The following is a 13,939-nucleotide window of genomic DNA, read 5'->3' as shown; positions in this document are numbered from 1 at the left end:
GTTGGACTCAAAATGAATCAAGAAAAGCTCATCATCTATCAGATTCATGTTATTGGTTTCTATGGATAGGTAAGAACTCAAAGACTGTATTCCCAGTATCAGTTACAGTGTGACTGATACTGTGCCTGAGTGAACTGTTATGAACCAAAGGAGAAATGTACATTGTTATCCTTGCCTTAAATTCTACTTAAGATGGTGAATAACTCCATGATAGCATTGATGCACAGAGATGCCACTGCTCATGTGGCAATTTATTGACGGCAACTGTACCATAGTAGATGGAAATACCTCAAAGGAACAAGGTTTTAGTAACGGTAGAACCAGGCACACTGCACTCTCCATTTATATATATACTCACTCAACTGGCCCAAATCTTTTCCTTATGACGGGATCTCAGGCCTTCTCCAAGGACTCTTAGTTAAATAAACTAACATCCATAAGAACATTTAAAATAGACATATTTTTAGTCCTTCAACTTGAAGATATTTTTATGAGTTATCAACTTCTCTGGTGTGAAAGCAGCAGTGCAGACAGTGTGGCAGCAGAGGCAGATGCCTCCAAACAATGCACAAAAAACTTCAAAACTAAACTCCAAACGTAACACAACGCTGTCTGTTAGTCAGTTGGTAAAGTTCAGGGACACAATGTAAAAAACCTATACAAGATATTGTATGAAAAGATTTTATTGGTGGCTATATTTTCTATAAGAAATAATGTTCCAGGTAGATTTTTGTAGGTCAAAGTTCATTTCACAATTAAAATTTAATTTGAGCACATTACTTGAATATGTATCTAAAACATACAAGGCCCATTGTTAATGCTATTACAATGAAGCATTCTACAATACAATGCAATGTATCTGTTGGCAGTGAGATACTATGTCTGCATTGGGTGGCTGTGGATCAGTCGTCGGTTCAGTCCCTGTCTTCCTCTGCATGCCAACTTTCATCGGGCATGAAACTGAACCCTTCCCATTGAGAAAGTGCTGAACATAGTTGCACTGTATGAATGGTGACTGGCAAAAACTGTACTATAAAGAACTTCAATGGGTCATCGAGACTAGACAAATACAGAGCATTTACAATTACAAAATACAGCCCATGATATATGCAATACACTTTGTGAAAAATCTAATTGAAATGAGAAAGACAAAGTTTGATATTCATTTTAATTATACACAACTCGTACTGGAGGAAAACATCTGCTGCACTGAACAGATGGAACCATTGTTCACTGTCTCAGTGAAGCTGATGCACTTCAGGCCACAGGTCTATCTGCAATCTCATTGGTAGGTGTTTCCCAAGAGTAGAGCAAGGTCAACTAAAGTCAAATACAGTGTACCAACACCTTTCTGCTCTGGCAGTACAGCATTAACCATTTGGTAGAAGTTCAATCAAAATAATAATAATGATAATTTGATACATGATTACAAAATTTACAGATTTTTGGCATTAAATTATCTATTCTGGGAAGATGGCTAAGAAATAAAAAAGATTGAAACATGATAGTGTATGAGATATCATCCATGCTATTTTTAGACAAATAAACATTTGTCATGAGAGGAAGACGTAAACAGAGCTACCCAGAAACTGTGCTGGACAGAACAGCCACCTGATCTGTGTTCGTCCAGGGTTGGGGAATCCTTATTCTAGGCAAACATTCATTTCTACTGCCAACATAGTTCAATAATAAACAAATGCCAGAAATGTACCTACAGGATTGTATCATAAAAATACTGGTAGAAGCGAATCGGAAACCCCATGCTAAGGATTTCCGTGAGCAGCAAAGTGAATCATTACAAAAATTTAAAATTTGTTCTCAATACACCACAAATTGGCAAATTGCTAACAAAATGTTCTCTCCAGTAATATTCTTTTTCAACTACTGGGATTCTCAGAGGCTCCTTCCAAACTTAATGTGTCTTTGGACATTTCCATCGACGTCTGTCCATGCACGTGTGTCCTCTGGTGTCTGCTTAGAGAATGGCTCCATGAAAACTTGCGACCACAGGTGAGGCACAGATAGGGTCTTTCTCCCGTGTGCGTCCGCTGATGTTTTATCAGAGACTTGTACCGTGTGAAGGTTGCCCCACATTCATTGCAAATATACTTCTCTGATTTAATGTGAACATTTTGTTCATGCTCTTTCATGTTGCCCAGCTGTGAGAAGCCTTTTCCACACACGGGGCAAAGATGCGGTTTCTCTCCCGAGTGGGTCAATCCATGAATATTCATATCCTGACGAGAGTAAAATCCTTTCCTGCAGATAACACATTTGTATGGTCGTTCCCCTGTGTGCCTCCTCATGTGTCTTTTAAGCCCTTCTGAACGGGAGAAGCAACTTTCACACACACTGCATCTGAAGGGTTTCTCCCCAGAGTGGGAGCGGAAGTGCCGACGGACCTCTGAGGCCTTGAAGAAACGCATCCCGCAGTCCGGGCAGCAGTGAGGCTTTTCCGGTTGCTCCTCGTGTGTCTTTTCATGTGCTTTGCAGTGACCTGACTCAGAGAATCCTTTCCCACAGATGGAGCAGGTGAAAGGCTTCTCCCCCGTGTGCATCCGCTTGTGACGGATAAGTTTGTTCAGTTTGCTGAACGTCTTCTTGCAGTATGAACACTGATGAGGCACTTTCGGTTTCTTTGAGTGTGTGCGCTTGTGCCTCTCTAGCTTTGAAGGCCTGTTGAAAATCTTTCCACAGTCAGGGCAGGGATGCTTGTTAGTCCTATTGTGGCAATTCTGGTGTCGGATCAGCTTCTCTTCTTGAGTGAAACTCTTGTCACAGTGCTGACACTGATGAAGAGTCTTAGGCGTCCTTGTGTGCACAGGTTTGTGCCTTTCTAGCTTTGATGGTCTGTCAAATACCTTCCCACAGGTGGAGCAAGGGTAACACTTGTCTTTAGTGCTGCTAGCTAGCGGCTTAGAGTCCTCTGTGTCAGTGGAATCCGATTCTGAGATTTCCTTCACGAGGATTTCTCCCGGACCTGATGAACAATCACACAAAAAAGAAAAACCTCTTAATACTTTACTCAGTGAACTGGTTGAACAGTCGGATTTATTATTAGATATGAAGAAGCATCAACACTTACTTTCCTCTGAAGATTCTGTTTTAGTGTCAGAAGTGGTGTCTGGTCCCATGACTGCAGCCTATTTATGTACAACAACAAAAAACTCCTATTAGTATTGTACAGCAGTGACTCAGTGTTCTTCTCAGATTTGTATACTGTAGCCCGAGCGATGCTAGATGTCTTTGGGCTGATAGATGTAAATATTGAGGAGCTCTGATATTGATGGATTTTGTTTCAACATAAACACCAAATATGAGCAAAAGTGTTATGGCTTCATCTGCTTGTATTTTTGTCTCTAAGATACATTGTTAGAGGGACATTTAACAGCTGATGTCTTGATATACACTAATAAAGATACATCTGAAATCATTTGAAGCACCAGTGTGTAGGATTAAGTGGCAGCTAGAGGTGATTTTGCAGATGGCAACCAACTGAGTACCCCCTCCACTCAGCCCTCACTTTTTTTTAAGTGTGTAGAATAATCTACAGTGGGCTTCATGTATCATAAAGACACTAATGGTCCTCTCTAGATACAGTACTTGGTTTGTCCAATCTGTGTTACTGTAGAAAAATGGTGGTGCAACATGGCAGCCTCCCTGGAAGAGGACATGCACTTGATATAAAGATATAAAGGTTAATTCCAAAGTAACAAAAAGTATGGTGATCGTATATACAAATGAAAACAACACTATGAATAGATTTCATGAATCCTACACACTGGACCTTCAACATTTGCACAGTCTTATTGTATTTGTGTAGAAGGCATGCAGAAGAGCTGGTGCTATGATATAGATGACAGGACAATAACGTCATGACAATATTGAAATAAAGGCATTAGGGTGACAACATTTCAACAAGGTCCCATGAAGATTACTTTCCAATGAAGTATTTTGCACTTCTCAATCCATTTCTGCACCATCTCAGTTGCACTACTTACATCCTATCTGCACTGTGCCTTTCAACGACTTTATGTTGTGTGCTTGTGTCTTAATGTGATAGCACACTTATATGTTTTGTCTTCTTGTATGTTCACACTGAGGGATCAGAGAGAAAGAGCATTTCAAACCCATATCTGTCCTGCACATAAGGCAGAACTGACGCTCAAGTTGACCTGAGCCGTCTCCTCATGCTGTGAGCCAGCCCTCTGGGGAAGTCTCATTCATATTTAGATAAAGTAAAGCATGCCGTGTTAATGGTATCAAGGACAAATGAAGGTAAAACCCACTGTGGGAGGATTTTTCCAACAATTAAATCTCCCTAATTTCACATGACTACTTAAGCGTTTGACTTTTAACTGTAAATCAGACGTGTCGCCAATCCCTGATGTAATGCTAAACAATAAACTGTATTTCAATTAAGGATTTAGGAGACGCTGTTATAGGGAGCGCCTTTAATTGCAAGTTAGTCCGAGCTGACTCAGAGCTGATCGTGTAAACATGATGTCACGTCTGAGCATTAGCAGTGCAGCTTGTGTGTTAACAATAGATGTTAGCACGAGGGTTAACGTTAGCTGTCGTACCGCCGCACAGGCTGTTAAACGGAGGGTCGGTGAGTGAGTATTCGGGACACACGCATGCACACAAACAGACCCGAGCAACACTAGCTAACTTAGCCCGAAGCTAACCTTGTCGCGTTGGCTCAATAACCCGTTAAGAAAACGAACAGGGCCTACGAGTTGGACTCCCACCTCTCTAATAATCCTTACAAGCAACGGCTGTCACATCTCTCTCCCGCAGCGCTTTAACCGGGGCCTGTTTCATGGTGAAATAAAGCTAATGGCTGCAGCTCGCTACAGCGTGAACTGCGTTATTCTCTTTCCCATCCTGGTGGGCGGACACCCGACCAGTCTCCGCCTGTGATTGGTGCACGCTGAGGTTCTCCCCGGATTTTAACCAATCATCACTTTGATGTATAAATCTAACCCAATCAGCGGCAATGTAGGGGCGGGTCATATATATAATATCTAATGTGAGGAGTTGTGGGTTTTTATGTGGACTGCAGTTTGTGTGGGCTTGAGTTCTCCTGCATGATACCAACACTGTATATAACTTTATATATGTACTCTGGCCTTATACCTTCTCTTTGTATGTAACTGTATACGTTTATATGAATCTTATTTGCAGTTTATACATGATGCCCTCAAATACCCTGTGTAAAATCGTATAAAGTTGTTTTATTTACATTTTTAATAATCCTCTTCATGCAACACGTCCCTGCTTTGTGCTGTTATTAAATTGTGCTAAGAAAGTGCACAATTCATTTTAGTTAAAAGATTATTGACCAAGTTAAACTGACCACGGATACAGTAGATACTTCCAAACCATACACTGATTCACAGTGGAATGCAGCCTTACTGGTATTTTTATTGTTGACATTGTTTCATTCATTTTTGTTATCTGTGCTGGTTTGTTTACATGTTTGATCTGATCCCCAACCCCCCAAAACAAGCGCTCACTTCCAACAGCATTAGAACGCAGCAGAGGTTTTCATACAGTATATTGGAAATACATACGTTTACACTCAATATTTCTAAACTCGTTAAAAAGTTTCAATTTGAGTCCATCAAACAGTTCAATTTAATTTAATGTTCAAAGTACTTATTTATATTCCTAAATTCATCATGGCAAAGCACGTTTCAACATGCTTGACTTAATATCATGTTTCATCCTTCCATCTCTGATAAAATGCTGAGGGGTTTTGTTTTGGTGCAGTTGCTTTCACTCCTTACACTTTATAATCCTGCGAACCATTGTGTATGCAAGCTTGTAAAGCTCAGTTATATATGGTATACATAGGAACTTGACCTGCAGACATCAAGTCAAGTCAAATCTCCCTCCATTGCCTCTCAATATGTGCAGAAATTTGCATTTCTCAAAATAAATAAAGACAAATACATTAAAAAAATCCAGTCCAATGAAACAGCATCAACAAAAACTGGTTCTGCGTTGCGATGCAAAAGTTACACAGTTACTACTCTCCCTCTCTCTCTTTTTTTCCCTTTTTTTTTTTTTTACTGAGAGGGCAAAGAGTGGGAAAAGGAAATAGAGTTCTGGATGCCCCACACTTCCAGGGATTGGATCTTGAAATATCCCTTGCAGAGTGGGATGCTCTTGAATGTGTCACAATGCTCTGTGTATCCTCCCTCAAGGTCTTCCTGCAGGCAGAGAGCATGACCCCCATCGCCACCTATAAGAAGAAATAAATACATCAGTACTTACAGCTTAGAGGCCTATGTGTTCTTTTAGTCTGATAATATCAGCAATTGATATACCAATGATGAGCTTTCTGTCGTTTCCTGCTATGAACATGTAGGCTTGTTGTCCCTTGGGTCTCTTTGGCTCTTTAGCAGTCGTGGGCTCCTCTGACGGGGCAGTGAAGGGAATGGTCAGGTAGCTGGGGTCCTGGGGGGTCCCGGCAGGACAGGTCAAATTTGTGGCAGCTGTGGCGGAGGTGATTGGCGAGCTGCCGCTTATGGACACCTGGGAGGGGGTGCTGTTGCTGATGCGAACCTGCTGTGGGGAAGCTCTTCTGGTCATGATGTTGATCATAGCCTGCTGGTAGTGCTCCATGCTGGGACGAAGCTGAAAGAGCAATCGCATTTCTTATTTGACACTCAGTTCCAGTTTGGAAGGCATTCCAGTGAATTACAGTGAACATACTGCATGAATAAATTTGAAGTTAACACAAAAATTCTCTTATTTGCAGGAGTATGTCTCACCGTAAACACAAAACATTCCCCAGTTCCAAAATATGTAAGTCCCTCATGGTCATGTTTTGTTCTCTCTGTCATATCTGTTGACAGTAAGGCCCCAAAGACCTGTGAAATGAGAAATATGAATATATTATCACCACATAAAATGTATTATCATCATTATTAGCATCACGGCATTTAAAATGCAAATCTGAGATTAAAGTGTAACAACATGTCATGTTACCTCTTCATCGACAGTTTTGATCATCAACACTGCTGGTTCGTGTCCCTCCACATGTGAATAGAGTCTATGTGAGAGAAAACATATACCCATGTGTTGTTTTTAACATCAAATAAACTGCAGCTTCACTGAAAACAAAACCAAGCTCATAAAACAATAATAGACCTTTATTATTTAGCAGAGCTAAGCAATTTATCAGTTAGCTTTCTCAGACATTTTGGAATATCATGTTTGTAAACAACATTTTAGGAATCATTGTCAACATATTTATTTATTTAGTTAATTACTTAGTTATTTATTCATTTACTGTCTGATTGGTGTCACCATTATTTTGACTCCCTAATATTGGCATTGGCCCCTAAAAATCCATGTCGCTCAAGCTGTGTTATTATTAAGAGAAGGTGGAAGGTTGAAATTTAAGATCTTTCAATGTTAAAATTTCCAAACTCAAACGAGAAAAGAGTTTATCATTTTCTCAATACAGCATTTGATTTCTTTAATTTACTACACAGTGTGTAACAAAATAATCAGTGGCTAAACACTCATGTAGGAAGTATTGGTTTCAACTTCAAGCAATTGTTTACATATACATTTGCCACCAGTGAACTGTAAGTCACCTGACATTCTCACTCAAAGCAAACATGTTGACAGTGAAAACACAGCGCCTCTTTCTGTTGCGTAACTAGAGCTGGGAAAGTGCTGCGACAAGGTGTTCAGTGGTTATTGATCCATAGTGACCTGACCTTATTTAATTAAAGTATGGGATGACAAGATAGAAAGATTTTGACAGTGGAAGAGGCCCCTCAGGTCATTAATCATGTCCGTAACAACAGCTCTTAGTGTCATTGATAGTTTCTCAGTGGGATTATATCATTGAATAAAAGTTACTTACGAGGCAAGGCTTCTGCCGTGTTCAGCCGTACTAAACAGCCTAATGGGACTGAAAAGGGCAAAGCGCTCAGGTATCCAGGCCCAGACGACTCTCATCTCAGTCCCTGTCACAACACTGGAGCTGAAGTTTGAGAAGTCCACTGTCTCCACCGTCTGCCTTTGGGAACATTCAAAATAGTAATGACATGAGAAACTGGGATTCGAATTGGATCTGTTGGAACATTTGAAATCACACATAGCTTGTGCGTTTTCACAAATGCTGTTTATCATAAAACGTTCTGTACATTACATACATTTCATCAGGAGATACTACTCCCTGGCTGATCTACATCAGTTTCTGTATGAACCAACCTGTTCTGGTGGATGCTGACACCTTTTTGCATGAGAAAGTCCTTGTTGGCATTGAACAGGAGGTTGAGCTCTCTCCGCGTGGCCATCGGAATCCCGAAGGCCCGCTCCAGAAGCTTCTCCACCGTGCAGTGGCGAGCAACATTCTGCACAAACCTTTTCATGTCCGTTCTGAAGTCCTCCACGTCGGCCACTCGAGACGACACGGACACTTTGTAGAGGCTGAGCAGAGCCAATGCCACCCTTCAAATTGAAAGATTGTGAAGTTGTGGTTATGTCATGAGGAATCATATTGTTGTGAGTATTGTTGTGAAAAAGTCGCAGCTGCAAACCTGTATAGGACCTTGTAGCCTTCCAGGAGGTAGACGTCCAGCACTCTGATGGCGTATGTGAAGGGAAGGTAAGCAAAAATCCACATGATCCAGTCCGAGTAAAATTCAAAGAGGTTTTGGTGAGAGCTAGCGATGAGCTTACGGATGCCGCGGCAACACCTGTTTGCAAGGTCGCCAAAGGTCATACAGGAGGCGCGGTAGGTGAGGAAGCTCTGGTCGATGTAGCGCTTGTTGGGGTCATTGTAAGTGATGAGTCTGGAGACGCTGTAGAAACACTCGGCTTCATCCTGGCTGAAGTGGAGGATGAGGGAGACCAACGCAGGCAGGATGGGGCAAAAGTTCATGTCCGGTAAGTGTTTGCCGAGGCAAAGAAGAATCTTCTTAACAGAGTTCAGCCCAGCTTTGTTCAGACAGTATCTGCAAGGAAAGAGCAAACACAGTAAGTGGATATTATAACACATGTGATACGTAAAATAATTTTTTGAAGCCCATGTAACCATAAATAGCCAAAAATCTAATCAGCTCTGTCTTTTCCTGACCTGGAAAAGATTATTCATGCCTTTGTCTTCTCACGCCTGGAATACGGCAATGTACTTTTTACATGTACCGTCATATAGAAAGCTGCTGCTTGTATTTTAAACAACACCAAGTGTAGGGCTCATATTTCTTGCCTCCCTTCATTGGCTGACGGTTAAATCCAGGATTGATTTTAGGATTCCTTTAATGACTTTTAAAGCTCAGTAAAGTCTTGCCCCCAGTTATATTACAGAGCTGCTAACTCCCTTTAATCTACAAATCGTAATCTCAGATCTTCTAACCAACACTTTCCTAAATCAAGGCTGGTAACTAAGGGTGACCAGGGTTTGCCTCTAGGACCCGAGGACCCTGGAAGTCCTCGCCTGAGGAGATTAGATTTGCCAACACTATACATACAAAACACATTTTTATATGTTATCTATTTAATACCTGATTTTAACTGGTGACCTTGTTTAGATAAGAAATTAAGTTTTATTATTATTCGGACATCATACATTTTATTTTTGAAGCTCCAATCGCTGAGACTTTAATGTAAAAGTATTTGACAAATACGACAGAGAGCAACAACTTTTCATTCTTTAATCCCATAATGGTCACTACACTCTTCTGATCAAAATCTCGCTAAGGGCCACAGTTATATTGAGAGTTAATGGAATTATTTTGTAATTGTTGTCACACTTGGTGAAACATAAATGTATTATAGCAGCATGTCCAGGATACTTGAACAAATGTTATACCAAAAGAGTACCTTGGTATTTCCTCTCCCTCCATGTACTCTGGGACTGGGTGGGGGCTGATCTTCTGTTCTCCAAAGAGCTTCTTGGCCAGATCATAGTAAACGTCTCTGTCTGAGGTGATAGCCCTGCTGCAGATATCACATCAGTCCACAATTAGATGATTTGACGGAAAGGTAACATATTGAATTTATGATGTTTAGGGTGCTTTATCTTTACCTGCAGTTGATGCTGTGAATGATGTGATAGTAAGCCTTGGCCCTCAGTGTGTGCGGCGTGGCCCAGAATCCCTCTCGGCCCATGGTTTTCAGCTGCTGGTGCTCGCTCCTCAGGATCTGCTGGTACCTTTGTGCAGCTTCAGGATCGATCTTCTCCCAGTCCACAAACTGTCCATACTTCATTCCCGAGTTGGAACTAATCTCCCAGTTGTCCGACTCGGAGATGGTTATCATCGACACTGACTTGAGATTGCCTTTACTGCCTACACAAGCAGAACATGCAAACATACCTTTAATTTGTATTTTCCTAAACACTGTTTGTTTCTGTTTGTGCAATTTTCAAATATCACGTCATTATAAAACATTATTTCAGTACCATTAAGTTCTCCAGAGGGTGACAACTTGTTTGGTTTAGACTTGGACTTCTTGGCGGTGACTCGAACACCAGCTCCCTCCCTGTCTTTATTCTCCTTTTGATGTAGTTGTAGGGAACTTGCTCTCTGCCTCAGAGGACTGAACCTGTTGAAGTTTCCCACGTCATTGTTGCTGCTAAGCTCTGACGCCTCATAACTGTAAAAAGACCTGTTGAGCAGTTGATGCAGTGTTAATGATCTATTCAATAGTACTTATACTCTTTTGTGTCTGTTTATGTGTTGTGCCATGATCTATCTTGCAATTTTGCTCCAACACTAAAACACAAATCCACACAAATGTAAGTAAACAAGCTTGTTGATCCCTGCTCTAATAACTGACATGATCTGGATTTAAAAGTTTATTTATTTATGTAAAAGCAAAAACATACCTGGAGCGAGGTCTTGGACAGGTTTGCTCTGTCTGCGTCTGCACACCATAGTTCTTGTTTTCCTCTAGGCTGTAATAGGAGTGAGATCTCTGCCTGTTTCTGCCTCCTATGATACTGTCCAAGTCTTGGTCAGAGGACGTGTGGACTGAGATCGAATTCATATTTCCACAATTGGAGAATTCTGGTGTTCTCGAGATGTCAATCATGTCCGGACTTATTCTTCAAAGAGGAGCAGGTTTGAAGGTAACGCGACTCCTGGTATCTACTGCACACAGCGAGGATCAGGGCTTTATATAAGCCTGTGGGCTGTGGCCATGTGAGACGAGCAGGGTTTGTTTGTGGTGATTTTAGTCACAGAGAGTGAACAGCGTCTATTTCTGAGAAGAGAGCAATCCATCTCTGGACGTCATGCACAGCGAAATCAGGGTCTGATCCAAAATACAAGAAATAAAAATACCCAGATCACATGACAAAACACAGGCACCTCTTTAAAAAACACATGACGTGAAATGTCCTTTAAATAACCTTACACTAATAACAATGTTAATAATGTAACACAGAACATTCACCTGGTTGCTATCGGTATTAACACATTGCTTAATGCTGTATTTTGAAACTTTTTTTTTTTGCAGCGAAATTTATCAAAACGTGCATTAATCCGAATAAGGTAGTCGATAAGAGGTGTGTAATCATGTTCTTTCTGTGAACCTGCTGCAGGTGTCTCATTGAAATGCCAACTGAATCTATTCCAAGAACTCTTCCAAAGCTTATTATTCTACACAACAGATATTTGTTTTGATCCAAACACGACTACTGTTTGGTTGTGAAACATAAAACCTCCACACGTACTTATCTCATATGTGGGCGTCACATGGAATCGAGTCGAAAACAAACTCTCAAGCCTCCATGAGTGGAGGAAGCATGCTGTCATTGCTTCAAGTGAATTTACCAGTTTATTTTTATTTTCTGTGTAACCTGCCATGTTGCTCAGAGGCTTTTAAACAAAAATGGATGCTCTTTCTTAAAGGTTGACTTAATTAACACCTCTTCCATTAAAATAAGAGGAAAAGTAGAATGGGGTTGTGTGCAAGTAATAAATACTCACAGTAAACATACTACTTTTTTAAATCATGAATAATTTGCTAAGAAAGTGCTCCAAATGTAAACATACATGCTATCTATGATCTAAATATGAAATCTATAAACTTTTCTCAAGTAACATTATTATGATTTGTTTCACTCCAACACTGTGTTAATTGATCAGGGCCATGAATCCTGTATCTATATTCAGAAAGACAGAGGTAGATGTTACTGTATTAGTTATATTTATTCACAAAATTTAACATATTTACAACATTCACATCATTAAAATATTAATAATATTGTACAAAGGGGGAACGGGGGAGGGGTTTGTTTTGAGGAGTAGGAAAAGGGTGAGGGTGGCGGGGCCAAGGAGGGAAGGAGTGGGTGAGGTAAGAATGGGTGAAGGGAAACGTCTAATCATCCCTCTCTTCTTTGAGCACTGATTCGCCTTTTTCTCCTTCTCCACTTCTTCTCTCTGCTCCATCTCATCTCGGCCTCCACCTTTCTGCAGCTCAGTCCCATAGTTGGAGTCGTCTCCTCCTGATTCACCTCCAGCCTGGACTCTTCCTATGCTCCTTTTCTTTTGTAGTGCGCAAGCCCGGGCAGCCGATGTAGGGAGTTCTCCTTTTTTTGGTTTTGCATGTGATGAGCTGGTTCTTGTTAATGAGCTTAACCATCGGCCTCCTCTGTCCGACCTCCAGCAGGTTGACCTGCCCCTTCGGAGCTTGTTTTTCCTTGTCGACCTCCACCTCTCTGCTCCAGCTTGTCTCAGGCTGAGGTGGCTCCTGGTGCAGACTTGCCTCCATACTCTTGGACTTGGCCTGACACTCAGTGAGCTCGGCCATGCAGTCAATGTAGGCCCTCAAGCAAGCACGCCGTTTCGTGGTCTCTTTCTTTATGAGACCATCTTTGTCATTCAACTGATGTTGCAGCTGCTCCAACTGCTCCTTCAGAGCCTGGATCTCCTTCTCCACCTCTCTGCTCCAGCTTGTCTCAGGCTGAGGTGGCTCCTGGTGCAGACTTGCCTCCATACTCCTAGCCTTGGCCTGACACTCAGTGAGCTCAGCCATGCAGTCAATGTAGGCCCTGAGTTGAGCACGCCGTTTCTTGGTCTTCTTCTTTATGAGACCATCTTTGTCTTTTAGCTGGTGTTCCAGCTGCTCCACCTGCTCCTTCAGAGACAAGTTTCCATTTTTAAGAGCCATAATCTCCCTGTTGGCGCGGAGGGGTTCGGCTCTGAGGCTCAACACAATGTCTGGTTGCTGCATGTTTACAACAGAGAGCAGATCTATTTGTTGATGAAGCTCTTGGAACAGTTGATGCTCTATTTTCTCTTATGTGCTGAGTGGTTTGTGGTCGTCGATCGTTCTCACAAGAAGTTTGCCATGGAAACTCAACTGAATGCACCTGTTCTCTCCCCACTGGGAAGAGACAAATCTAAACTCTGAGTGCAGCACTCAAACAACTATAATTCAAAAACTATAAGTCCTATCTGTGAAAACACCTACTGATGACGAAGTTTTGCGATCATTTATTTCAGTAAATACTTTTTTTCTTACTTAGATATTTTGATGACTATATTTGATTTACATTTGAAATAATAATGTTATGAATAATAACTAAATATTATATAATGTTATTAATGCTATTTAATTATATGTTTAAAACTCTTTAAAACTCACTAACTGAATGCACCTGTTCTCTCCCCACTGGGAAGAGACAAACCTAATATAATAATAATAAATAACAACACAGTGGAATGTTAGTCAGCTTTCCCTTGAATGCCTGCGAGAACGGTGTGTCGCGACTTGCTCTTCCTAGCTCTACTGGAGGTGCTAGCGAGGGGCTACTAGCGCTAGCTGAAGATGAAACACTCGGGCTCGGAGACCGCAGGACATTAAACGCTGTACAGTCTTTCAGATCCATTGTGTGGAGACATAGCACAGAAGCATGTATAATTAAAGCCCGCAAAAAGCCAATTCATTTGCCTGAAAAAAT

At 41.2% G+C, this 13,939-nt stretch overlaps 2 protein-coding genes across 5 annotated transcripts; both read right to left on the bottom strand.

The window, feature by feature from the left end:
• Positions 1-1,486: 1,486 nt before the first annotated feature.
• Positions 1,487-4,901, bottom strand: LOC117760736 (zinc finger protein 436-like). Of its 3 annotated transcripts, none has more exons than XM_034584013.1 (3): positions 4,689-4,901; positions 3,086-3,142; positions 1,487-2,980 (listed from the first exon to the last, which is right to left on the bottom strand). In XM_034584013.1, the coding sequence occupies exons 2-3, from the start codon at positions 3,132-3,134 to the stop codon at positions 1,878-1,880; spliced, it is 1,152 nt and encodes a 383-aa protein (XP_034439904.1). In that variant the 5' UTR covers positions 3,135-3,142; positions 4,689-4,901; the 3' UTR covers positions 1,487-1,877. The 3 variants fall into 3 exon arrangements, with proteins under 3 accessions (XP_034439904.1, XP_034439895.1, XP_034439913.1); XM_034584004.1 differs by having other exon boundaries at positions 4,770-4,897; XM_034584022.1 differs by having other exon boundaries at positions 3,086-3,143; positions 4,752-4,887.
• Positions 4,902-5,788: 887 nt separating this feature from the next.
• Positions 5,789-11,131, bottom strand: LOC117760731 (TBC1 domain family member 24-like). Of its 2 annotated transcripts, none has more exons than XM_034583979.1 (11): positions 10,859-11,131; positions 10,433-10,638; positions 10,058-10,319; positions 9,853-9,969; positions 8,568-8,984; positions 8,239-8,478; positions 7,889-8,044; positions 7,000-7,063; positions 6,783-6,881; positions 6,336-6,645; positions 5,789-6,250 (listed from the first exon to the last, which is right to left on the bottom strand). In XM_034583979.1, the coding sequence occupies exons 1-11, from the start codon at positions 11,062-11,064 to the stop codon at positions 6,075-6,077; spliced, it is 2,253 nt and encodes a 750-aa protein (XP_034439870.1). In that variant the 5' UTR covers positions 11,065-11,131; the 3' UTR covers positions 5,789-6,074. The 2 variants fall into 2 exon arrangements, with proteins under 2 accessions (XP_034439870.1, XP_034439880.1); XM_034583989.1 differs by having other exon boundaries at positions 9,853-9,966.
• Positions 11,132-13,939: the final 2,808 nt, after the last annotated feature.

Source organism: Hippoglossus hippoglossus, chromosome 1 (assembly GCF_009819705.1).
Source record: "Hippoglossus hippoglossus isolate fHipHip1 chromosome 1, fHipHip1.pri, whole genome shotgun sequence".
NCBI classification, from domain to species: Eukaryota; Metazoa; Chordata; class Actinopteri; order Pleuronectiformes; family Pleuronectidae; genus Hippoglossus; species Hippoglossus hippoglossus.
Note: the sequence above shows the minus strand (reverse complement) of the source record. Positions and strands in the feature narration are given on the sequence as shown.